The sequence below is a fragment of the Salvelinus namaycush genome, chromosome 5, assembly GCF_016432855.1.
Source record: "Salvelinus namaycush isolate Seneca chromosome 5, SaNama_1.0, whole genome shotgun sequence".
Classification (NCBI taxonomy): Eukaryota; Metazoa; Chordata; class Actinopteri; order Salmoniformes; family Salmonidae; genus Salvelinus; species Salvelinus namaycush.
The window spans coordinates 44,523,679-44,550,478 of NC_052311.1; the positions used below are offsets into that span (position 1 = coordinate 44,523,679).

Here is a 26,800-nt window from a genome sequence, read left to right on the forward strand (position 1 = left end):
CGGTTCAACAACATCATCAGTCACCCTCCAGTAGCGAGTATTTTGTTGTCAGACAATTGTAGGTTGTGTTTTACTTTGTTTAACTAACGTGTAACACTGTCTTCACTTCTCTGCCCAAACAAACGTGCATCTGTGAATAAGGGCATAACGTGGATTTTCTACATAGCAGGGATTCCCCCGAGAGCCCACATGCACAGTTGTTACCCATCTCCACTGCTGTGGCAGTCAGCTACATGAAATAATGATATCAAATAATCACAAATGTTAGTACTAAAACCGACAGTACTTTTGAAAATAATTGCTCATTCGGCTGTACGCTTTCAATAAAACAACACATTTGTCTGAATCATAAATTCACTGGCAACGGAGCCGAGCGAGGCCTGCATCCAGCATTGTTTTTGCAGCTGTTTCAGTACGGCAATACAGAGAGACGGGAGAGGGCAAACTCCACTGAACTAGTTTCAATGTATGGAATCACTTGGGTGTTTCTGGATTTTTGGTCAATTTCTCCTTTAAACTTCTAAATTTGACTTTGGAGCAACCTCAACATTTTTACGTTTGGAGAAACGGAAAATAAACGTCTAATTCTGGAGTGAGACTGTGAGAGCTTGTTGGGCTAACCTTAGCTAGGTTAGGGTTAGGGGTTAAGGGTTAAGATTAGGGTTAGGAGAAGAGGTTAGCTAACATGCTATGTAGCTGTAAAGTAGCTAAAATGTTGTACGGTGTTGTAAAGTTGCTAATTAGCTAAAATGCAAAAGTTGTCCTTGATGTGATTTGAACACGCAACATTTTGGTTGCTAGACGTTTGCATTATACGCCCACCCATCTTCCCCATACCAAAATTAACATATCATACTAATTTCAGTGTCACAGATTTACTTCTACTATGTTACGTCTCATCTTTGAGGCCAGGCTGTTATAGTTTATCACCTCAAGCAGCAGCTCGCTCAATGAACAAGCGCTATCTTGTCTGAGATCTTCCCGTCCTCCTTCCTTCATCCATCCACCTCTCATTTCATCGTCCTTCGTTCATTTAATTCTCCCACCTGGTCTAGAGATCCTTCACATCTCTGAACAAAGTCTCACCCACTCCTTCTTCCTGTGACAAAAGCCTCTCATAATCTATGGTCTACACTACCTTGACTCGCTGCTCCCCACTATAAGGTATGCTTAAGTAACAGCCCAGAGGCTTCCAAAGATTCTACCACCTCTCCAACCCTAACAGACAGACAGACACACACACACACACACACACACACACACACACACACACACACACACACACACACACACACACACACACACACACACACACACACACACACACACACACACACACACACACACACACACACACACACACACACCTCTCTCTCTCTCAAGTGTTGGAGTGTAAATCAGGGGGACATCTGCCAGCCATGAGAAGATCATCCAGGCGGGAATGCGATCAGGGATGGAGCTGCATGGCGACCTCAGAAAAAACACTGAGATCCTAGAGCTCAATATAGTATGTGTGTACGCACGTACGGGACTGCAGTCTAAAAACCAACTGCTCCAGCCCACCCCACACTCCTCTCATCTCCCCATCTTTTCAGCTGACACGGGGGGGGGGGGGGGGGGGGGGGGGGCTGGAGAGATGCCTTCTGCTGTCTCTCTTTCTTCTCCAACTTTTATTATTAGGGACAAGGGAAAAGCAAAAAATCTGGGAAGAGAGGCAAAAAGGGAGGATGTTTGAACTGGAGTGGCGAAGAAGTCCAATTGAACTGAATCCATCTCCAGAGCATCCAAAGAGCTTGTGTCCCTTCATGGGTTGTAAAATTCTTCTCTCTTGTGAGCGTGGGTTAATGAGTGAAATATGTGGACAGATACCAAGGATGCATCCAAAATGGCACCCTAATCCCTTTATAGTGCACTACTTTTGACCAGGGCCCATAGAGCACTACATAGGGAATAGGGTGCTATTTGGGACGTATCCCAATACCATGTTTCTTTCTTTTTCCACCTCAGCAGCAGGGTGTATCACAATAACAGCTTTGCGCCGACATTGACCTCATTGAGAAATAAGGAAACTCGATGACGCACTTTTTAATGCAGCTTCTCAATATTGATTTCACAGCACTTTGTAGAGAAGAAGTCTTCCCCTCCCTTGATTCCCATGGAGGCCCGGTCCATGTTGATGGGAAATACTGTATCTCCATGCCCACCCACTCCGTCTGGCTTTAATTAAATCTGCTCAAGGCTTTGCTTGGTGGCCCAGTGTATTTACTGCTCACTCTCTTCAGTTGGTTGGGGGTTTCCTCCCTGCTAGTAAGTCTGGGTTACAAAACAAGATGAGCATGTGCTGTGAGTCCGTAATGTAGGACTTATGGCTGTGTCATGCTGTCATGGCCAAGTGCTAAGCCTGAAAAGTAGGCTTTTTTTCCAAAAGCGTTCAAAAGACAATGGAGACTTACATGGCTTTGTGGTTTTGCGTTATTTTGATATTCAGCAAGGACAGTTACTAGATAGATATCGTATACTATGCAGTCAAACCTGTCCAGTCTTCATTTTCTTCTCCACAATGGATTTTAAAATCATATTGATAGCCATATGTTTATGAGTGTGGCTCACAACTGTGAGGGGGTTGTCTTATTATTCAGACTACATGTTTACTCCCACCTGTCACGTTCCTGACCTGTTTTCCTTGTTTTTGTATGTGTTTAGTTGGTCAGGGCGTGAGTTGGGGTGGGCATTCTATGTTATGTGTTTCTATGTTGGGTTAAATGTGTTGCCTGATATGGTTCTCAATTAGAGGCAGGTGTTTGACGTTTCCTCTGATTGAGAACCATATTAAGGTAGGCTGTTCTCACTGTTTGTTTGTGGGTGATTGTTGCTGTGTCTGTGTTTGTTACACCACACGGTACTGTCTCGTCTCGTTCGTTCGTTCATTGTTTTTTTTTATGTTCACAAGTTCAGGTCTGTTTAACGTCGTTTGTTGTTTTGTAGTTTATCTTCTACTTGGTCACAATCCCGGATCCGGGAGCACCCCCATCAGTTAAAAAGCTGACTAGCATAGCCTAGCGTCACAAGTAAATACTAGCATCTAAATATCATTAAATCACAAGTCCAAGACACCAGATGAAAGATACACATCTTGTGAATCCAGCCATCATTTCTGATTTTTAAAATGTTTTACAGGGAAGACACAATATGTAAATCTATTAGCTAACCACGATAGCAAAAGACACAACTTTTTTTCCCACCATTTTTTTCCTGCATAGGTAGCTATCACAATTTCGACCAAATAAAGATATAAATAGTCACTAACCAAAAAACAACTTCATCAGATGACAGTCTGATAACATATTTATTGTATAGCATATGTTTTGTTAGAAAAATGTGCATATTTCAGGTATAAATCATAGTTTTACATTGCAGCCACCATCACAACTCTCACCAAAGCAACTAGAATAACTACAGAGACCAACGGGAATTACCTAAATACTCATCATAAAATATTTATGAAAAATACACAGCGTACAGCAAATGAAAGACAAAGATCTTGTGAATCCAGCCAATATTTCAGATTTTTTAAGTGTTTTACAGGGAAAACACAATATAGCATTATATTAGCTTACTACAATAGCCAACCACACAACAGCATTGATTCAAGCCAACAATAGGGATAACGAATAAACCAGCAAAAGATATACATTTTTTCACTAACCTTCTCAAACTTCTTCAGATGACAGTCCTATAACATCATATTACACAATACATATAGAGTTTGTTCGAAAATGTGCATATTTAGCGGCACAAATCGTGGTTATACAATGAGAATAGTAGCCAAGCTGCCAACAATATGTCGGGAGAAATCTTGGGAGAGGCACCTAATCTAATCAGTAACTAATCATAAACTTGACTAAAAAATACAGGTTGGACAGCAAATGAAAGATACATTAGTTCTTAATGCAACCGCTGTGTTAGATTTTTAAAATTAACGTTACTACGACATACAGAGTGCGTTAAAGCGAGACCGCACCGAAATTAATGGCGGAATATGAGTTTTACATTTTTCAACAGAACAACGAATTAACATCATAAATAGTTCTTACTTTTTGATGAGCTCCCATCAGAATCTTGGGCAAGTTGTCCTTTGTCCAAAAGAATCATTGCTCGGTTGTAGATTGTCGCCTTCAACTTTGGAATTAGCAGTAAACATTAGCCATGTGGCCCAGACGTGCCCAACTCACTAGAACGCAGCACAAAGAAATATCCGAAAATCGCAATAAACTGATATAACTCGGTTTAAAATAACAACATTATGATGTCTTTAACACCTATATCGAATAAAATCAGAGCCGGATATATCTAAGGGCTATAACGGGAGCTTTCTAGAACGCCATCCTGAGGTCTGTCTTGCGTCATGGCGAATGAAGGAAAGACTGGACCCCACGTTCCCAGTCCATTTATATGGCCTCAGATCTGCCTAGCAACTCCATTCCAATTCTCACTATTTGCTGACATCCACTGCGTATGCAGTGCATCTCAACCAATAGAAGACATGCAAATTAATAAACTGACCTCAGAACAGCCTGGCTGATTTCAGATTTCTCACTTGCTGACAGGAAGATTGCTCCAACTCGAGTTCTGTTTTACTCACAGATATAATTCAAACGGTTTTAGAAACTAGAGAGTGTTTTCTATCCAATAGTAATAATAATATGCATATTGTACGAGCAAGAATTGAGTACGAGGCAGTTTAATTTGGGAACGACATTTTTACAAAGTGAAAACAGCACCCCCTATTGAGGAAAGGTTATTCAAGTGTTCTTCGTGTTTCGTCTTCATTTAATAAATCATTATGTCTACATACCTCGCTGCGTGTTGGTCCGATCCATGCTCCTCCTCGTCTGAGGAGGAGAACGAATATGACAGCCGTTACAGAATCACCCACCTACAAAGGATCAAGCAGCGGGGAAAAAGGCAGCGACAGCAGCAGCAGAAATGCCAGGACTCCTGGACATGGGAGGAGATTTTGAACGGAGAAGGACCCTGGGCACAAGCTGGGGAGTATCGCCGCCCCAAAGCTGAGCTGGAGGAAGCGAAAGCTGAGCGGCGGCGATATGAGGAGGCAGCACGGCAGCGCGACAGGTACGAGAGGCAACCCCAGATTTATTTTGGGGGGGGCTAGAGAGGAGTGTGGCTAAGCCAGGTAGCAGACCTGAGCGCACTCCTCGTGCTTATTATAAGCAACGCGTTACTGGTCAGGCACCGTGTTATGCGGTTAAGCGCACGGTGTCGCCAGTGCGTGCCCATAGCCCGGTGCGCTATCGGGCAGCCACCCGAAAGTGTCATGTGAGTGTGGGCATCCAGCCGGGGCGTATTGTGCCTGCTCAGCGCGTCTGGTCTCCGGTACGCAGTTTCGGTCCAGGGTATCCTGCGCCGGCTCTGCGTGCTGTGTCTCCGGGGCACTGGGAGGGTGCAGTGCGTCCTATGCCTACGCACCGCTCGTACCGGGCAAATGTGGGAGTGGAGCCTAAGGGAGAGGTGCGCGTAGTAGGCACTAGATCTCCAGTGCTCATCCACAGCCCGGTTCAACCTGTGCCTGCACTCTGGAGGGTACGGCCTGGAGTAGTATTCCAGCCTGGGGGAGTGGTGCCAAGGCTGCGCACCAGAGCTCCAGTGCTCCCCCACAGCCCGGTCCTTCAGGTGCCTCTTCTTAACATCAAGCCTCCTGTAGGTCTCTCCAGCCTGGTGGGTCCTGTGGCAGCCCCACGCACCAGGCTGTCTCTCCGTCTCCTCCCTACAGGTGTACCCGTCTGCCCAGAGCTGCCTGCACTGCCAGTCTGCCCAGAACTGCCTGCCTGCCCAGCGCTGTCTGAGCTGCCCGCCTGCCCAGCGCCGTCTGAGCTGCCCGTCTGTCCCGAGCCGTCAGAGCTGCCCGTCTGTCCCGAGCCGTCAGAGCTGCCCGTCTGTCCCGAGCCGTCAGAGCTGCCCGTCTGTCCCGAGCCGTCAGAGCTGCCCGTCTGTCCCGAGCCGTCAGAGCTGCCCGTCTGTTCCGAGCCTACAGGTGTGCCCGTCTGCCCAGAGCCGCCTGCACTGCCAGTCTGCCCAGAACTGCCTGCCTGCCCAGCGCTGTCTGAGCTGCCTGCCTGCCCAGCGCCGTCTGAGCTGCCCGTCTGTCCCGAGCCGTCAGAGCTGCCCGTCTGTCCCGAGCCGTCAGAGCCGTCCGCCAGACAGGAGCAGCCAGAGCCGTCCGCCAGACAGGAGCAGCCAGAGCCGTCCGCCAGACAGGAGCAGCCAGAGCCGTCCGCCAGACAGGAGCAGCCAGAGCCGTCCGCCAGACAGGAGCAGCCAGAGCCGTCCGCCAGACAGGAGCAGCCAGAGCCGTCCGCCAGACAGGAGCAGCCAGTGCCGTCAGCCAGCCAGGAGCAGCCAGTGCCGTCAGCCAGCCAGGATCCGCCAGAGCCGTCAGCCAGCCAGGATCCGCCAGAGCCGTCAGCCAGCCAGGATCCGCCAGAGCCGTCAGCCAGCCAGGATCCGCCAGAGCCGTCAGCCAGCCAGGATCCGCCAGAGCCAGCCAGCCAGGATCCGCCAGTCAGTCCGGAGCTGCCCCTCAGTCCGGAACTGCCCCTCAGTCCGGAGCTGCCCCTCAGTCCGGTGTTGCCCCTCATTCCGGTGTTGCCCCTTAGTCCGGTGCTGCCCCTTAATCCAGTGGGGTTAATTTGGAGGGTGGCCATTTGGAGGAGGCTACGGAAGCGGGGTTTGACTATGGTGGGGTGGGGACCACGTCCGGAGCCGGAGCCGCCACCGTGGACAGATGCCCACCCAGACCCTCCCCTAGACTTTAGGTGGTGCGCCCGGAGTTCGCACCTTGAGGGGGGGGGGGGGTTCTGTCACGTTCCTGACCTGTTTTCCTTGTTTTTGTATGTGTTTAGTTGGTCAGGGCGTGAGTTGGGGTGGGCATTCTATGTTATGTGTTTCTATGTTGGGTTAAATGTGTTGCCTGATATGGTTCTCAATTAGAGGCAGGTGTTTGACGTTTCCTCTGATTGAGAACCATATTAAGGTAGGCTGTTCTCACTGTTTGTTTGTGGGTGATTGTTGCTGTGTCTGTGTTTGTTACACCACACGGTACTGTCTCGTCCGTTCGTTCTTTCCTGTTCGTGCGTTCATTGTTTTTTTTATGTTCACAAGTTCAGGTCTGCTTAACGTCGTTTGTTGTTTTGTAGTTTATTCAAGTGTTCTTCGTGTTTCGTCTTCATTTAATAAATCATTATGTCTACATACCTCGCTGCGTGTTGGTCCGATCCATGCTCCTCCTCGTCCGAGGAGGAGAACGAATATGACAGCCGTTACACTACCCCCCAAAAGTCCCACTTTCCCATTCATCTTCAAATCAAGAAGGCTTAAGCTGCAATACAGCGTGTTTTGTTTCTTATATACAGTTATTATTAATAGCTCCAAAGGTAAACGACAATCCATCACTGTCGTCCCTCGTGTTTTGTTTTTGTTCGTGTTTTCTGTCATTCTGTACTCAGTGTGGAAAATCAACCTTCGTTTGTCGGGGGTTGTGCTTTTCCTGCCCGTTTCCTTAACAGAGGGGACGAGGGGGAAGAACTCCCCTCCCACCCTCCCTCCCTCTTTCCGTCCTCCCTCCCTCTTTCCCAAACCCTGGTCATTTTTGGCAGTTCCTCATTCCTCCTTTTTTCTCTCTCTTTCTGAGAGGGATTGTATGACAGCTTTTGCTGCTGCTGGCAGAGAGAGTGGAGACCGTGAGGGAGAGGGAAAGTCTGTTATTCAGAGCAAGCTGCCACCTCTTCCCTATAGGTTTCTCTACACCCTCCAGGACTGGAGAACAGCAGTAGTCACACACAGGGAATCGGCAAGATTGACAAAGTCAGGATTTGCTTGTTGTGTTGATTTTCCCAACCTGGAGGCGAGAAGTGGACTGTTTTGACTGAGGCTAGCATTGAGCCTTACCTTATCTTGGCAGGAATTAACTTTCCTAAGAGGACACTTTGACAGTACTACTTACTTGGTGAGTGTGACAACCCCAGTCTGTGTATGTACAATAACATATGAACCTCAACGAGGTATTTATATCACTGTATTTACAATATAAAGGCTGTAACTTTTTGCGTTTCCCTTAAAACCCATAAGCGTCTAAGCCCTGCTTAAACCGGGGGAGAGGTTCTACTAAGCTATATGGAATTTTTTAAGAAGGTCATACCAAGGATAATTTTGCTATTTGATTTAGAATTTTAAGACCCCTTGAAGTATCCTCCCCAAAAAAAATTTTTAAATTGTATGAAAAAGTATTTTGGGCCGTCCTACTATCAGCCCATACAAACGCGTTGAATAACAGATTCACTACATGGAACAACATATCAAAAGGAAGTTTGTTCTGAAATGTCTCTCCTATATCTGAGAGATATAAGAAAGATCAGGAAACATTTGTAAGTTATTTTTTGCATGTGTTTAACCCTTATTTTTGGCACAAAACAGTCTTCACATATATACATACTTCCATTCATTTTTTCAACTGGTATCATATTAGTGTGTAGCCCAAACTGTTCGGACTCTACAGACAGAAGTTGACAGATCGGCTGTACCGACTTCAGACGAGTCCCAAGACGCTTATTGGGGTTGTAGAGCAAAACGGAGGACACCATCGTGTTCGTGAATGTCTCTTCTTTCCATAGAGGGGTAATAATAGTTTGCGAAGACTGATTTTTGTGATGTCTCGTGGTATGACAAACACCGTTCTAGCTCTTTCACCTTCCACCACAGATGTGGAAGTGCGACATATGCAGATGCAGTGGATTGAGATGCATCCAATGCAAAACTGATATCTCTAGCTTAAACTGACTGATTTCTATGTGGGTGCGACCTGTGTTGTGTGTCTAGGTACAGTGGGGTTTCAATGAGTGTCTGCTGTTTCATGTTTTGCAGTTTCTGTTCCTTCAGAACTCTGCAAACCGGTACTCTTGTGGTTGCACGAGTTTGGGAACACTTTAAAAACTCTTTAAAACTCCAATGATGACTAGAGGTTCCCTTTCTGTCAGTACACTCAGTAGAACACACAGCTATAGGTTCCAGCGCTGTGTGTTTCCTTCCTTCTGGGAACAGTAGCTATATTCATATCTTTACGTGATCCAAGCTCATTTATAGGGGGTTATACTGTTCTTGTTGGAGTGTCCTCAAGAGAAGCAACGCTCACCTTTGAGTGTCTCAACAAGTGTCTCAACGTGAGCTCTTACAGGAGCTAAGAGCTCACTGCCCCAACATGTATCTGATGGATCAGTGCCAGAGAGCAGGGCTGATGCAGCTAGCTGCACAGTGGCTAACCTTGCGGTGATAAATGACTTCACTTTCGCCGCAATAAATACAAACATCCTGCCGCATTCTGTATATTTGGTGAGGGCCGCATCAACAGCGTAATGCGATCAGGGGGAGCCGAGGTGGGAGCATCATGCTTCACTGATGTGCAGACCTCCGTTTCATCAACATATAGGGGTTCTGTGTGTGTGCGTATGTGTGTGTGGGGGGGAGAATAATGGTTTTCACACACATCATACACATGCACACACCGTCTCTACTGGAGTGCTGTGGTCAGCTCTTCTTATCAGTAGGAGATAGTCATTCTCAGAGGTCCCCTCTAATTAGCATTTCTAAGTGGGCAGGCAGCTTGCTGTCCCTCCCTGTGTCAATCTGATAAAGTGACAGATAACAGAGGATAAGTGTGAATGCCTTAAACCCTCAAGCGTGTTTTGGGACAGTTGACTTGTATCTGACCTCTCCCAGCTATGTTCCCCACCATCCTCTTGTTCTCTTCAATCTCACTGCCCCATGTTTTATCACTGGGGTTTTTGCCTTATCTGTGGCCTCTAAGGAGTCACAGGTCAATCCTTGACTTGAAACGCTTGTCTAAACTCTAAACCATTTGCCTGGCCCTCTGCTGCACAGGAGACAACAGAGCGCTTCAGAGTGCTTTCACAGACACACATACAGTGCCTTGCAAAAGTATTCATCCCCCTTGGCGTTTTTCCTATTTTGTTGCATTACAACCTGTAATTTAAATGGATTTTTATTTGGATTTCATGTAATGGACATACACAAAATAGTCCAAATTGGTGAAGTGAAATGAAAAAAATAACTTTATACAGAAAGTGGTGTGTGCATATGTATTTACCTCTTTTGTTATGAAGCCCTTAAATAAGATCTGGTGCAACCAATTACCTTTAGAAGTCACAAAATTAGTTAAATAAGTCCACCTGTGTGCAATCTAAGTGTCATGATCTGTCACATGATCTCAGTATACATACACCTGTTCTTCAAGGTCCCAGAGTCTGCAACACCATTAAGCAAGGGGCACCACCAAGCAAGCGACACCATGAAGACCAAGGAGCTCTCCAAACAGGTCAGGGACAAAGTTGTGGAGATGTACATATCAGGGTTGGGTTATGAAAAAAATATCAGAAACTTTGAACATCCCACGGAGCACCATTAAATCCATTATTAAAAAATGGAAAGAATATTGCACCACAACAAACCTGCCAAGAGAGGGCCGCCCACCAAAACTCACGAACCAGGCAAGGAGGGTATTAATCAGAGAAGCAACAAAGAGACCAAAGATAACCCTGAAGGAGCTGCAAAGCTCCACAGCGGAGATTGGAGTATCTGTCCATTGGACCACTTTAAGCAATACACTCCACAGAACTGGGTTTTACAGAAGAGTGGCCAGAAAAAAGCCATTGCTTAAAGAAAAAAATAAGCAAACACATTTGGTGTTCACCAAAAGGCATGTGGGAGACTCTCCAAACATATGGCTTTTTGGCTGTCAAGGAAAACGCTATGTCTGGCGCAAACCCAACACCTTTCATCACCCCGAGAACACCATCACCACAGTGAAACATGGTGGTGTCAGCATCATGCTGTGGGGATGTTTTTCATTGGCAGGGACTGAGAAACTGAAGGAATGATGGATGGAGCTAAATACAGGGAAATTCTTGAGGGAAACCTGTTTCAGTCTTCCAGAGATTTGAGACTGGGATGGAGGTTCACCTCCCAGCAGGACAATGACCCTAAGCAAACTGCTAAAGCAACACTCGAGTGGTTTAAGGGGAAACATCTAAGTGTCTTGGAATGGCCTTGTCAAAGCCCAGACCTCAATCCAATTGAGAATCTGTGGTATGACTTAAAGATTGCTGTACACCAGCAGAACCCATCCAACTTGAAGGAGCTGGAGCAGTTTTGACTTGAAGAACGTGCAAAAATCCCAGTGGCTAGATGTGCCAAGCTTATAGAGACATGCCTCAAAAGACTTGCAGCTGCAATTGCTGCAAAAGGTGGATCTACAAAGTATTGACCCTGGGGGGTGAATAGTTACGCACGCTCAAGTTTTCTGTTTTTTTTGTCTTATTTGTTTCACAATAAAGCATATTTTGCATCTTCCAAGTGGTAGGCATGTTGTGTAAATCAAATGATACAAACCCCCCAAAAATCTATTTTATTTCCAGGTTAAGGCAACAAAATAGGAAAAATACCAAAGGGGGCGAATACTTTCGTAAGCAACTGTAGCCCTGGATCAAGATGAGTGGTGTATTTTATGAGTGGTGTATTTGCTTTATTACCACTACAATCCTGTAATGATGCCTTAGTATTGCTATTTAAGCCATTGCCTTGGTCTTGCTGTTCTCGCCTAGCAGAAACTGATGGAGTAACTCACATCTGGCAACTTAGGGTGAGTAAAACATTACTTTCACATTTGTTTTGGTTAAATTTTTGTTTTGTTGTGTAACATGATAGAGAGTTTGAGACATGCTATCTAAATGAAGTGGGAGGTACAGTATATTATATTTTGTAGACCACTAGCCATTAAATGTTATAAACAGGTTTTCAAAGAGACGCAGAAGCTATGAACTGCCTCGTCTAATCAGATGTAAAGCCAACAAGACTGTATTCGATTCAGATTCGCCATTGACAAATAATAGGTTGATGAGTGATTTTTCTCTGAAGCTGTGTTTAGCAAGACTCCAACTAAAACCACTGCTGTCTCATAAAGCCTCAATGCCTTCTAATGACTGCTTCTCCCTGGTCTCCTTAGACTTAGGGGGATGTTTGACATGCTTAATCCACTAGGGTTTGCCTAAGCCTCTCTATCTCTGCACACATGTCCAAGAACATAAAGAGCCCTGCATTTAAGGTTGAATTTGTTTAAACTTTACATGGGAATCTGGGGGAAGAGAGAAACCATATGGTGAAAAAGGAATAAAAACAAGATGACAGGGTTAAGCACACAGAAACTGGGAGAGGTTTGGACCAAGTCATTGTTTTACAAGTCACAAGTAAGTCTCAAGTCTTAGCACTCAAGTCCCAAGTCAAGTCCCGAGTAAAGACAGGCAAGTCCGACTCAAGTCTCAAGTCAAGACCGTCAAGTATCAAGTCAAGTCTCAAGTCCTAAACTTTGAGTTTCGAGTCCTAAACAAGTCATAATGTACAATTTCATATTTTTAACAAGAGTAATAGTTAGTATATTACATTTACACAAATCATGAATGGTTTTAAAAATATATATATATTAATTACTTTCCAAATAAACGTTATATTTCCATGGAGATACATGGGTAGCCATGAGAAAGACCCCCCCCCCCCCCCCCCCCCCCCCCCCAATAGTGATCGACTATTGAGGATCGCTATGGGGCGCAATCGGGCGATGTAGGCTTGTACACAATCGCCCAACCTTAACACACACACACACACACACACACACACACACACTTTCTCTCTGTGTGGTTACAGTAGGCTAACGTATGTCAATAGTTTTAGGAACAGCAGTGACATCAGGCAGGATGTAGGCTACCAACTGCCTAGCCAGTTGTAGCTCAATCTTGGGTGCAAAGATCACATTCCCACATTCCCGCATATAATAAAATATATAGCTGTCGGCTATAATAGCCACGACTTAGCGTTCTTTGTGCAGCTTCAAATGTCGAACAAAGTTGGAAATTGTTGCACCTCCGTCTGTAATTTTCTTCCCGCATGTTTTGCAAGTTGCAATCCATTTTTTGTTGATACAGCGTCGTCTTTATATCCGAAAATAATTATTTTGGGTATCATCTTTCCAAGGGCTCCATCTGAATTCACCCGCCAAAATTCCTCTGCACTGCCACGCACAACTTTTTCTCAGCTGGCACAATTTGATTGGCTGCTGTCCGATTCAAACGGTAATCCGTTAAATGAAGAGTTAATGCGCTGCACACTTTTTTAAATAGCATCATTTTTGGGCTTGGGGAGGGTATCAAGTCAGGTCGAGTCATAACGCTCAAGTCCAAGTCAAGTCACGAGTCACTGGTGTTAAAGTCAAAGTTGAGTTGCAAGTCATCATATTTGTGACTCGAGTCTGACTCGAGTCCAAGTCATGTGACTCGAGTTCACACCTCTGGAAACTGGTACAGTGATGTTTGCAAAGTATCTCTAGTATTCATTGATTGCACATTAAATAAGAGACACTTGACTCAGAAGCTCAATCTTATGATTGAATCATAGTTTAAGGTCGGTTATCAAATATTTATGGTCTACACCAAACAAGTCGTTTGTCCAGCTCCGACAAAACTGTACCTTGACGAACTAAAGAATTCATACCATACAGACTAAAAATGACACCACGTGTCACTTTCCCAGAAGACTAGGCTTAATTTATGTCCAGGAAACCAGCTCTACATGTTTGTGGACAGGACATGGTTAACTCTGCCCAGCCACTCATGGAAAGGGTTAACACATTTTGTGTCATAGGGTAATCACAAGTCTTGTGTAATGAATGCAGTGTGTGGTTGTGGTCGGATGGTACATGCTGACCCAGATCGATCAGAGATCACAACTCTATTTTTGGAGCTTGAGGTTGGAGATCACCTGAGGGTTACTGTGCTTTAAGAAAGCACAGGGGTGCATATGAGGAGGCAAACATTAACACACATATGGGTGTATGCACGGACACACATCATCACGTTCTGTCTCACACACACTTTCCCGCGCACACACACACACTTACACTCTGGACATTGATTCTGAGCATCAATGTCCTGGGCCCTGTATGTACAGTATTTTATTAAATGTTTTATTAATTTCACCTTTATTTAACCAGGTAGGCTAGTTGAGAACAAGTTCTCATTTCGAACTGCGACCTGGCCAAGATAAAGCAAAGCAGTACGACACAAACAACAACAGAGTTACACATGGAATAAACAAAACATACAGTCAATAACACAATATAAAAAAAGTATATATACAGTGTGTGCAAATGAGGTAAGATAAGGGAGGTGAGGCAATAAATAAACACTGGAGTGATAGAGACTGGAGTTATAGATGTGCAGAAGATGAATGTGCAAGTAGAGATACTGGGGTGCAAAGGAGCAAAAAAATAACAGTATGGGATGAGGTAGTTGGATGGGCTATTTACAGATGGGCTATGTACAGGTGCAGTGATCTATGAGCTGCTCTGACAGATGGTGCTTAAAGTTAGTGAGGGAGATATGAGTCTCCAGCTTCAGTGATTTTTGCAATTCGTTCCAGTCATTGGCAGCAGAGAACTGGAAGGAAAGGCGGCCAAATGAGGGATTGGCTTTGGGGGTGACAAGTGAAATATACCTGCTGGAGCGCATGCTATGGTGACCAGTGAGCTGAGATAAAGCGGGGCTTTACCTAGCAAAGACTTATAGATGACCTGGAGCCAGTGGGTTTTGCGACGAATATGAAGCGAGGGCCAGCCAACGAGAGCATACAGGTCACAGTGGTGGGTAGTATATGGGGCTTTGGTGACAAAACGGATGGCACTGTGATAGACTGCATCCAATTTGCTGAGTAGAGTGTTGGAGGCTATTTTGTAAATGACATTGCCGAAGTCAAGGATCGGTAGGATAGTCAGTTTTACGAGGGTATGTTTGGCAGCATGAGTGAAGGATGCTTTGTTGCAAAATAGGAAGCCAATTCTAGATTTAATTTTGGATTGGAGATGCTTAATGTGAGTCTGGAAGTAGAGTTTACAGTCTAACCAGACACCTAGGTATTTGTAGATGTCCACATATTCTAAGTCAGAACCGTCCAGAGTAGTGATGCTGGACGGGCGGGCGGGCAGGTGCTGGTAGCGATCGGTTGAAGAGCATGCATTTAGTTTTACTTGCATTTAAGAGCAGTTGGAGGCCACGGAAGGAGAGTTGTATGGCATTGAAGCTTGTCTGGAGGTTAGTTAACACAGTGTCCAAAGAAGGGCCAGAAGTATACAGAATGGTATCGTCTGTGGAGAGGTGGATCAGAGAATCACCAGCAGCAAGAGCGACATCATTGATGTATACAGAGAAATACAGCTGCACAGTATTGTCTCTTATCGATGGAGGTTATGATATCGTTTAGGACCTTGAGCGTGGCTGAGGTGCACCCATGACCAGCTCGGAAACCAGATTGCATAGCGGAGAAGGTACGGTGGGATTCAAAATGGTTGGTGATCTGTTTGATAACTTGGCTTTCGAAGACCTTAGAAAGGCAGGGTAGGATAGATATAGGTCTGTAGCAGTTTGGTTCTAGAGTGTCTCCCCCTTAGAAGAGGGGGATGACCGCGGCAGCTTTCCAATCTTTGGGGATCTCAGACGATACGAAAGAGAGGTTGAACAAGCTAGTAATAGGGGTTGCAACAATTTCGGCAGATCATTTTAGAAAGAGAGGGTCCAGATTGTCTATTCCCGCTGATTTGTAGGGGTCCTGATTTTGCAGCTCTTTCAGAACATCAGCTATCTGGATTTGGGTGAAGGAGAAATGGGGGAGGCTTGGGCAAGTTGCTGTGGGGGGTGCAGGGCTGTTGACGAGGGTAGGGGTGGCCAGGTGGAAAGCATGGCCAGCCGTAGAAAAATGCTCAATTATCGTGGATTTATCGGTGGTGACAGTGTTTTCTAGCCTCAGTGCAGTGGGCAGCCGGGAGGAGGTGCTCTTATTCTCCATGGACTTTACAGTGTCCAAAAACTTTTTGGAGTTTGTGCTGCAGGATGCAAATATCTGTTTGAAAAAGCTAGCCTTTGCTTTCCTAACTGCCTGTGTATATTGGTTCCTAACTTCCCTGAAAAGTTGCATATCGTGGGGGCTATTCGATTCTAATGCAGTACGCCACAGAATGTTTTTGTGCTGGTCAAGGGTAGTCAGGTCTGGAGTGAACCAAGGGCTATATCTGTTCCTGGTTAAAACATAAATGAATGGGGCATGCTTATTTAAGATTGTGAGGAAAACACTTAAAGAATAACCAGGCATCTTCTACTGATGGGATGAGGTCAATATCCTTCCAGGATACCCTGGCTAGGTCAATTAGAAAGGCCTGCTCGCTGAAGTGTTTTAGGGAGTGTTTGACTGTGATACGGGGTGGTTGTTTGACCGCAGACCCATTATGGACGCAAGCAATAAGGCAGTGATCGCTGAGATCCCGGTTGAAGACAGCAGAGGTGTATTTGAAGGGCAGGTTGGTTAGGATGATATCTATGAGGGTGCATGTGTTTACAGATTTGGGGTTGTAGCTGGTAGTTTCATTGATCATTTTTGTGAGATTGAGAGCATCAAGCTTAGATTGTAGGATGGCCGGGGTGTTAAGCATGTCCCAGTTTAGGTCACCTAACAGCACGAGCTATGAAGATAGATGGGGGCAATCAATTCACATATGGTGTCCAGGGCACAGCTAGGGGCAGAAGGTGGTCTACAGCAAGCGGCAACGGTGAGAGACTTGTTTCTGGAAGGGTGGGTTTTTTAAAGCAGAAGCTCAAATTGTTTCGGCACAGACCTGAATAGTAAGACAGAACTCTGCAGGCTATCTCTGCAGTAGATTGCAACTCCGCCCCCTTTGGCAGTTCTATCTTGTCGGAAAATGTTATAGTTAGGGATGGAAATGTCAGGGTTTTTGGTGGCCTTCCTAAGCCAGGATTCAGACACGGCTAAGACATCCGGGTTGGCAGATTGTGCTAAAGCAGTGAATAAAGCAAATTTAGGGAGGAGGCTTCTAATGTTAACATGCATGAGCTGGATTGCGATGGAGCACGTATGATAAAGTTGATATGGTGATAGAGCATGTGTTTTCTCTTCTGGATTTCCATAGGAGAGCAGCACTTTGTGTCTGTCTAACATCAAACCCCTCAACCCCACATCTGGCCACTATTAACCTCCACCCCCATGGGCTCGTATCTCCATTACTCCCCATACCCCCACCAGCCCAATCCTCACGGGGTAAAGAGATTGCTCTCTAGATAATTTCTTATGTTACTAAATTACCTGCTTCGGTTTGTCACGGATTGCAGTTACATTCGCACTGAAAAGCATAGAGGCTTCTCTGTTGAACCAAGTTGGAGTGGAGTTGAAGATGACACTCTCCCTTTAAATGAAATCATGGCCTCACATAGAGAAGTATGACATAAAGAAACCAAAACAACTTCTTTATTGAGTAGCTGCCCTGTGAATTAGATCCGAATGTTTAGTAATGCCTTGGCTGAGAAGAAAGTTCTGGTCCTTGAAAGCTACAGTGTTAACTAGCTGTTGTTAAGTGAGAATAAAATCAAATTCAACAACTTATCAAAACTGTCCACCCACTGTGCACAAATGTCGGTACAACGCCAAGTTTCGATTTATATTTGATTGCGTTGTCAATGAGCCTGAATTGAAAGTGAAATCAAAACAATCTTTGAGCCATGTAAGTGCATTTTGGTTCAAAGAAAAAGATCTACAAAAATGGTTGATTCTCCCAGTTTGTGCCTGGTGGGCAGTTTAAAATGGCTCACTTATAACCCAGAGAAAGTTAATCCAAGGCTAATGTTTGGAAACCACCTTCACTGGGTGGCAATCCAGCTCGCTGTTCGGGAGGAGAAAACGAAAGCAGATTTTCTACGTTTGAGTCTCAGCTCAGTGGAGCTCCCCATACTCTCAGCTGGCAGACATCTTTGGGGTCAGCTCTACCTTGTGCTCAGTGTCACTGGGCCTGATGGCAAACACATGTCTGACTGTGCTCAAACTGAAATAATTCCCCCCACAGTACGAGCCCATGGCCAGGGCACGGTGCAATGGAAAACAGCACCAACACTTAGCACAGCTTGATCCCCAAGATCCCATGTCAAGAGAAAACAAGAAAGGAAGACACTCTTTTCTCTGAAATGCCCTTACAACCCTTTACTGTCGTCAAGAAAAACCAGCCGCGCTGGACAGAAAATGCCTTCACCAGATGCCTACCCTCTGAATGCTTTTGCAGGCCTCGGCGAACAGAGCCCTAGCTCTTAGGAAAAGTGTCCGTGTTTATTAGGTGGAACATTACCGCCTGCACCTCTGCCTGTCTGTCTCAGGGAGAGGGTCATGGTTAGAAGGGATACAGCTTCTGTCAAATTAACATCAAAAGTTTTTGGGGGGGGCATTTTACCTAACCCTAACCCTTTTCTTAACTTTAACATAAATATCCTAACCTGCTACGTATATTCTCCTAACCTGCTGCGTATGTACTCCTAACCTGCTACAAAAAAATCTACATGACAAAAGCTGTATCCCATCTAGTCAAATCCCAGAGGGAGCTTGAACTTGAAGTTCAGGCTTTTCTGGACTTGGATGCTGTCCTGCCTTGGTTGGTGGTCAGGTGATCTTGGTTGGCTGGGTTTAGGCTAGAGAAAGCCTGCGAGACCATACACTGCCGTGATTGAAGCCACATGGTAAACTATTTTAGAGAAATCTGTTAAAATGGGAAAGGTATGGAAAAAAACATCTAGTAGATATTGCTGTGATACAACTTCAGTTTATGAGCATCTAGGGAATAGCCATTAATCTGCTTTTCTGCTACTTACAGAATCTCACATCATGGCTTTCTGAGAAAAATGGGGAAAAAGTCAATCAAAGCAGTAGCTCGTCAGGCCGCACAATTCTAGCATACAGTATTTATTCACGTTGCAAAAGTCAAGTGGAGTATATTGAGCTTAGAACTGCCTCCATGTGCTCAAAACACTGAATAAATTACTCCTCAGTGGTCCATTTGATCCCATGGATCATTAATCCCAGACAGATTTTCTCTCTCAGTAGCAGAAATAAAAATCAAAGAAACAAGGATCTTTTTAATTAACATTGTCAGGGGCAAAGTTGATGAATGCTATAAAATTGTCCTCACTTTACACTCAAACTCAAAGTGACACCAGCTATGTATCTGATCTCCCATGCCAGAGTTGTTGTATAATAGGCTATATCTGTGTATAAAAACAACAAAATGTGATTCAATTCAAATCTGGGCTTTTCAACTCACTGAAGACCTATGCCAGGCAAACCACAGAAAGAGCATCCATTGTGCCAGGGAAATATTGCAGCAGCACAGAAATTCTAGGTTTCAAAAATATCCCTTTCCCTCTGTGGTTCAAAGTGTGTTATTATCATGAGGAAACAGGTGTCCCCTTGTGGGATTTGTATTTTTTCATGCATTTTCTCATTGTTATTCAATTATGGCTACACTCCCTGGATAAATTCCTACTCATGGGTTGTTAATGTGATTTCTCAGACGTGGCAGAGGAGTACTATGGTTAGATACTTTATGAATGGTTTGTAGTGTACACGTATCTGGGGAAAAGGGCTTCTGTTTGGTAATAGGAGCGAAAACTCTTGCCTCTGAGGTTGGCCCCTGTCACTATGTGGCTAGTCAATCATTTAGGAACTATCTTTATCTAGAGAGACGGCATAATCAGCTTTTCCCCACAAGACAATAACAGCATGATTAGCTCAGACAATCAGACAATGTTATCCTTCACTTTAAAGGCCCACTTTAAAACTACCATGTTGACGTTGTGGACAGTCAGTCATTGTTTCCATACCTCCATCTATGAATTCACATTTTTTACATTTCTTTGACCCAGCTTTATAGCAAACCAAGTGGCGGGGCTGCCATTTAAGGAGTGGGAGTTGAGGGCATTTGTCTGGACTAGGTTCCGGACTGACAGTACAACCGGATGTATGGGGGGGAAACTTGGTAGGAAAGGAAAAGGTATTGTGCTCTTCTCCAAGATGATAAGAACAAAAATATCACACAACTTAACGGACAGGGTTTTCCTTCATTTGGTTCCTCTGTCCTCCCAACCAAAGCAAACAATTGTCAGTCAGAAATAGAGAATGAACTCTTCCCAGGCCTCACAACACCACATGTTGTTTACCTCAGCGTCAGTTTCAGCACTATTTGTGCTTAGGCCTTACAGTTATTTGAGACTTGGATGAACTTTTCATTGTTTTTGTATCTTGACGTGGTGTCAAGATACACTTTTCTTAAACTCTTAAGTACAAACTGATTGGCTTCAATGTGAAGTCATTGGTTGACTGATGATGCCCACCATGTGACTGAGGACACAGGAAGTGGATTGTGTGTTCAAATGGTTTGACCTGAGGATATGAGGTCAGTTAGGAATGAATGACAGGCATTATTTGGTAACATGCGAGGTGATGTAATCTATGAGTGAGGCCTTCAAAGCTGAAGCCTTCTCACACAACATTAGCTTGGAGTGTGCCTCCATTTATTTTCCAAAAAAGGTTCTAGTACCAGAAAGGGTCTTTGGCATGTCGGTGTAGGAAAACCCTGTTTGGTTTTATGCCCATTTTTTTTGTAGTGGCATAATGATCCAGTTAGCATTTGAACCCCTTTAGAGGCTCTTGAAGGGAGTAATATGCCAGAACATTTTCAGCACACATTCAAGGTCCCCAAAACTGCAGAAACACTGAAACATATGTGAGCAGTGTTTTTCTCTCCAGCAGTCAAGGGGCATGGCAACATCTGCTATTGAATAGAAAATTAAGTCACTTGGAGAACATGACTGAAAGTTGAGTCATGGGATTGAGGGAGGTGGAGAGCACGTCTGTTCATAATTTCTTCCTCAGGGCAAAACAAAAACAAAACAAAACAGGCCCAGGTTAATTATTGTTTAGATTGGCTTTAAACGAGTCTCCGGTTGTCTTTAACCACCCTTCTCAGATGCCTGAGTTCTGACGAATTTCATTCTGGTGCATTCCACTGTGAGAAAAGAGCAGTTAGGCCCAGTTAGCAGTCCAATCATTAGCCATGACTTTGGAAAACTGGTGAAGTCGCTCGGACCAAACACTTTATTACCCTTAAGACCAAAGCATAAAATTGCATTGGAAAGCCTAAGCTCTTGAGACAGTATCCTATGCGCATACTGGCTGCTTTGCCTAGATGATGAATTGTTTCAAATAGCTCAGCAAGGATTAGGCCAAGGTGGCCTGGTCCGAGATCTGTTTTTGTTTGGCAATTACAATGCCTGTAGTTGGCTATACATACAACACAAACAGATCTGGGACCAGGCTACAGGAATGATGTGCTGGGGGAAAGATGACCTTGTCTGTTCAAACACAAGTTGCAGTAATTGAAAAGGAAGGAAGTAAAAACAGGAAGAGTGTGCAGATGGAACCCGCTTCTGTGGTCCAAAACAAAAGGCTCACAGGGGACTGACTGACCATATGACTCGGTGGCCTGGAGTGGAGAGATGCTGTCATGGCGACTGTTCCCTGTGTCCCTGCTAGCCCCGAACACTCTCTCGGCCCAGCATTAGTGTACATAGGGTCTGGCAAGAGTCAGCAAGATCAAAATCTGCACTGGAAAGCAAAGAGGCCCTGCTAAACCAACTCAAACTGGCACTGGGCTTTTTCCTCTCAACACATAAAGGGTTTGTGAAAAATGTTTGAATGTTTTTCACGGTCCTCTTTCCCCACCTGGCATTTAAAGAGCTGCTCATATTCTGTGAGATATACTGTGGCTGTCGGGTTTATAGACTAGGATTTCTACTTCTTGGAGACAAAGTGCTCTGAGGATATTACAGTGGTTTGATGCGTCAGAGATGGGATGAGACTTACGTTTATGTGTTAAACTGTTTCCAGGAAAACATCAGCCTGTGACTTTATCAGAGATATTTTATATACTTTTATTTATTGTAAGCAGCTTTGACTTTACTTCAAACATATCAGTGCTTAGGAGTACACTCAAAAACCTAGAGAGAAGTCATGTTTGATTACAAACACCATGGACAAATCCCCCACCAAAAAATGCCTCTTTCTCCTTGCACATCATTTATTGTTGTGTAGTCTCCATACATTAACAAGTGCAATGTTTCAGTGTTTAACGTTTATAATATATTTTCATCATAGTTACTTACATGCCTTTTGAACATATGCGTATGTAAACTGTATTTATACCGTATGCACTGTATATGTACGCGTTTGCGTATCGAAATATGAACTTTTGTACTACTGAAAGCTAAGCCTGTATTTTGTCTGCTGCCGGACTGTGTATCCCTCGGCAACAGCAAAAGGCCTGTCATTGTTTGCATCGCAAACGCCTCAGTGAGTTTGGATCTGATGAAGGCTGACGGCTGTGTGAGTGTCTGTGTGTTTGCTCTTGTCTCAGGGCGGCCAAATGAACTGTTCGGCCTGAGGAGCGAAGGGCACGAGCATAGATCCAGAGAGACAGAGAGAGAGGGGTAGCTCAATCATTCAGCAAACCTCTCCACTTCCATCATGAGCTGGGACTGAATAGTTACGTCTACAGCTTCATTTTATGGTAAGGTTTATGATACAATACAAGGTGTACATCTGTCTGTGCTTCTTATTGCCTATCTTTATATCTTAGAGGAAGAGTATTGTGCTTTTTTTTTAAAGAGTCAGGCATGTGCAATACATATGGTTGACCAATGTTTTTGTTGCATTTTTCTATCCTTGCTGAATTAACAAACGAGCGTGATAACAACAGTATAATATCATCGGGATTCACATTAGTGTAAAATCCATAGACTGAAGAGATCAGCCAACAATTTTGAGGTGACAGAACAAAAACAGGTGGCCTGTGCCATTTTTGATGTCAATGCTATGAGAATATCATGCCATGTGCTATGACTTAGCTTGTTGTGAGCAATTCCACGGGTTAGTGCTGTATGTGACTGTGCTAGTCAGCCATCTTTTCCTACTTGAACAATATGTTTGTTCCCCTGGGAGCCATAACACAGAACACGTGTAGAATGAAAGGGATCGAAGGCTAATGCTAACATGCTAACACACCAAAGGGTTCAGGGATACTCGTATTGGCTGGGCCCCTGTGTCACTATCTATCACATCTTGGTTTTCCTGTGCCATGTGCCTTCCATGTACCATGTGAGGATGTCATCAAGGTGGGTCGGGGGGGAGAACAATAGTGGAGCGGACGAGAAAAGGGCGGAGTCAGCAGGAAAGGGCTATGACAAGGGTTGAGGGTGAAGAGAGGGGGTTGCACAGGAAATGCAGGAGAGACCCAGCAGGACCCTGTGGATAGAGTGTTCCATATGGGCGAATCCACCCAGCCTCTCTCTCTCTCTCTCTCTCTCTCTCTAAAGCACAGTGGTAGCATAGGGGCTCGCCTTTATAGCCTAGCCTATGTAATTGACAGAAAATAAAAACAGACCACATAGGAAAAGAAGCAGGACCAGGCGTCATACTTTTGTTGTGTGGCGAGGCGTGGCGCCGCAAGGTTCTCTGTGAGGGAAACTTGAGACTTCCTGGGGAGTCTGAGGTGAGGGAGTAATGACCGGGCCATCGAGGGCCTGCAGGAACACAATGGAGCCAAACAGAGCGACAGGAAACGCTGAGGAAAAGACTCAGACGACCAGAAAGCGTCACCAGGGACAAGCCCAGTGGCCAAAACTTAAACCAATTAAATTACTTGTCTAAACTCAATCATTCACATTTGGTTCTGCTCTCCAGGCAGAGCTGCCTTCAGAACAAGATTAAAAAAGGAACACCCAGTGACTCTGTTTCAGTCAGGGACAGTAAAAGTGTGACCAAAATACATAGTTAAACAATAGCAACAACACAGGTCTTCCAGGTTTTCACCCATTTGTGTCAGTCAGGGAAATTGAAAGGGTGAACAAAACAGGTACTGTAAAAACAACACAGAGGGCCTTGCCCCCATTGATCCGGGAGGCTAGTTGGAGGAAGTGCTGTTCATTGGCTTCTGAGGAGAGAGTTGACCCCTGGTCCCTCACTGTAGAGGCCTGTCACGGCTCACAGGCAGGACCATGTTCCAAATGCGTCATGATCCCAGTTTGCGCTGTTGGTATTTGAGGACGAATAAGTGGAGCTTTTGTTTGCCACAGCTGGACCAGTAGGCCTGGTCCTCACCCACCCAAAGACATATGTGACCTACCGGCTCAATTCGGTCTTATGTAGCAAAATGTAGTATATCATACACTACAGTTGAGGAACAATGTGAAAGTAATTCTGCTTTGAAAGTTGATAAACTTGTAACACCACTTTTGAGAAAATGTCCCTATGGAGAAATTCTGTGGTCAGTGCATTTGGCGCGATAGCAAACAAGAAAACATCTAGTGTGGCACTAGAGGCACTCGTAAAACACTTTAACTACATTTTAAAGGGGAGGGGAGTTATGGGGGTTTGTGGTAGCAGAAGTGTTTCGGTGGGGTGCATGAGAGTAGCATGAGGGTAGCGTGTGTCTTTTGGCCAAATGTGTCTTTTGGCCAAGTCTCGTTGTGTCAGTTTGTTTGTTGTGGAACTTTCTGTGGTACACGGTGGGAATAACTGAATTCATGCATACATTAATGCATACAGTACTTGGCATTGCATGCATGGCATTGAAGTTGAGATCGCAAGGAATTCTGATGCAGTGGGTTGTGTTTATTTGTTCTAGGTGTAAGCAAAGGCTACTGGACATATCGTCAGCATGGACGCAAAGAGGAAAGAGATGGACCTCCTGAGCAACAGCATAGCTGCCTACGCACACATCAAAGGTCAATCAATCAATCACTTTAACATCAGCAGTTTTCACATTGCTTTTAAAGTACCACAAAATGAATCAATGAAACAAAATCACCAATGTGCCAGTCATAACAATATTGATTTAGGCTACTAGCACAATGCCTTTTTGACATATTGTGGGGTTTTGTTATACTAGGTGAATTTACCAATTATCTTTTTCTGTCCTGTAGAGAACCCAGAGAGCTTTGGGCTGTACTTTGTGATCGGGGTTTGTTTCGGCCTGGTCCTCACCCTCTGCCTCCTGGTCATCCGGATCTCCTGCAAGCCCCGCACCAACATCCCGGCCTCCACGCCCGAGAAGAAACACTTAAAGGACTTCAGTGAGGACGAATGTGATGAAGATAGCGAGGATGAGGATGAGGAAGAGGAGGGTGACGTCGAAGCACCTGCCCCCCTGCCCACCACAGAGATTCCCATTGGCAACCACCACAACCACAGCCAATCGGACGGGACACTGAGCGTTAACGTGTTCACGTCGGCCGAGGAGCTAGAGCGGGCACAGCGATTGGAGGAGAGGGAGCGAATCATACGGGAGATCTGGAGGAATGGGCAGCCTGATATCCTAGGTTCAGGAACAGGCACTATAGGTCGGGTGCACTACTACTAACGTCCAGTACTACGGGGCCACTGAATGGACATACTATATAGAACTATGGTGCTATGGAATCAGGGGGTACACGATGGTCCACACCCGCCAAAGACAGATTCCCATGAGGGGTGTCACTCATGCTGTTGTATACAGACAGGTCACAAGTGGCGTGCTACTTCGATCTGGGATGTATTCAGTGATGTGAAATGTTCTGAACGTTGCAGATAGAAATATAATGAATAGAGCTGACACAATTCACTATTCTACCTGAAAGACAAATATGTCTGTTCTGCACGATAAGTTTCTATCTGAACATTCTGTAACGTGACATCCCTCTAAACAGGCCCCTGAAGTGTAAGTCTTGACTCTATCACTATGTGATAGTGGTGTGCTGTGTGAATGTAGTTCCCCCATCAACATTTGTCACCTACTACCACTGCCATAATGGAGTTATACCACAAGGCGCCTTTGAGACCAGTTCTGCTGCTTTGTGATTTAGGCATGTGAATGGGAACATTTATCATAATTGGAGTCTACAGTGTAGAGAGATGCCTGAATAAAGTATTGCCCTTAGAAAAACACAAAGGGAGTAGGGAAGGACTAATACAGCCATTGACAAATAGCCAGAGATACTGTAGGGAGTAGGGACCAAGTATTTTGCAATGAGAGGTCACTTCCTTTTGTTTGCTATGGGGCCATGTTTCCCTCAACACTGGTGAGTTTACAGCGGGACAGCGCCGTGAGCTGTTTGTCATTATATTAGGAAATGATCCTCAATGCTTTAGAGTGGTCTTGGAACCTTCTGTGAGGAAATAGCTTTGCCTAAGTAAGAAAATAGAAATAGATTCGGTGGGACCATTTTTCACCTGATGTCAAGTCATTTTGGAATTGGACTGCTCAGTTTGCTCAGTTTAAGGACACAGTTTTAGAATGTTTGCAGAACCAATTACACTAGGGGAAATTAAGTAATTAAAGTGTGAAACTCAAAAGGCCTTGTGGTTGTTTCTGTTACACCTAATGTCTTTTAGACAAACAATGCTCTTTCTTAAAATGTCCCTGGACTATGTATTTTGAATATACTGTACAATATAAAGATTGTCTAGGGCTGAAATGTAACAACTGAAAAACCTCAGTTGAACCATTTAATTACAATGGATTGTAAGGTCACTCATAGTGAATTGTTATTCTTAATCAATTGCTCCCATGTGTGCCTTGAAATGTTAAATAGATATGATTTTTATAATACAATATCTTGAAAACTTGTTTGCTAAATGTTTTGGCAAAACCCAGTGGTCTATCTAAACGAAATAAAGTCTTATTTTATTGTCTGAAATAAAACACAGGACAAAAGGATATTTGATTGCCAACAGAATCATGTTGAACGTT

The 26,800-nt window shown here is 44.6% G+C and overlaps 1 protein-coding gene across 2 annotated transcripts; it reads left to right on the top strand.

Annotated features, from left to right (window-relative positions):
• The first annotated feature begins 7,693 nt into the window (after positions 1-7,693).
• LOC120048320 (protein eva-1 homolog B-like) lies at positions 7,694-26,767 on the top strand. 2 transcript variants are annotated; one of them, XM_038994198.1, is made up of 4 exons: positions 7,694-8,023; positions 22,430-22,582; positions 24,698-24,797; positions 24,996-26,767. In XM_038994198.1, exons 3-4 carry the CDS (start codon positions 24,731-24,733, stop codon positions 25,430-25,432), a joined length of 504 nt encoding a protein of 167 aa, XP_038850126.1. In that variant the 5' UTR covers positions 7,694-8,023; positions 22,430-22,582; positions 24,698-24,730; the 3' UTR covers positions 25,433-26,767. The 2 variants fall into 2 exon arrangements, with proteins under 2 accessions (XP_038850126.1, XP_038850127.1); XM_038994199.1 differs by lacking the exon at positions 22,430-22,582.
• The last annotated feature ends 33 nt before the right edge of the window (positions 26,768-26,800 follow it).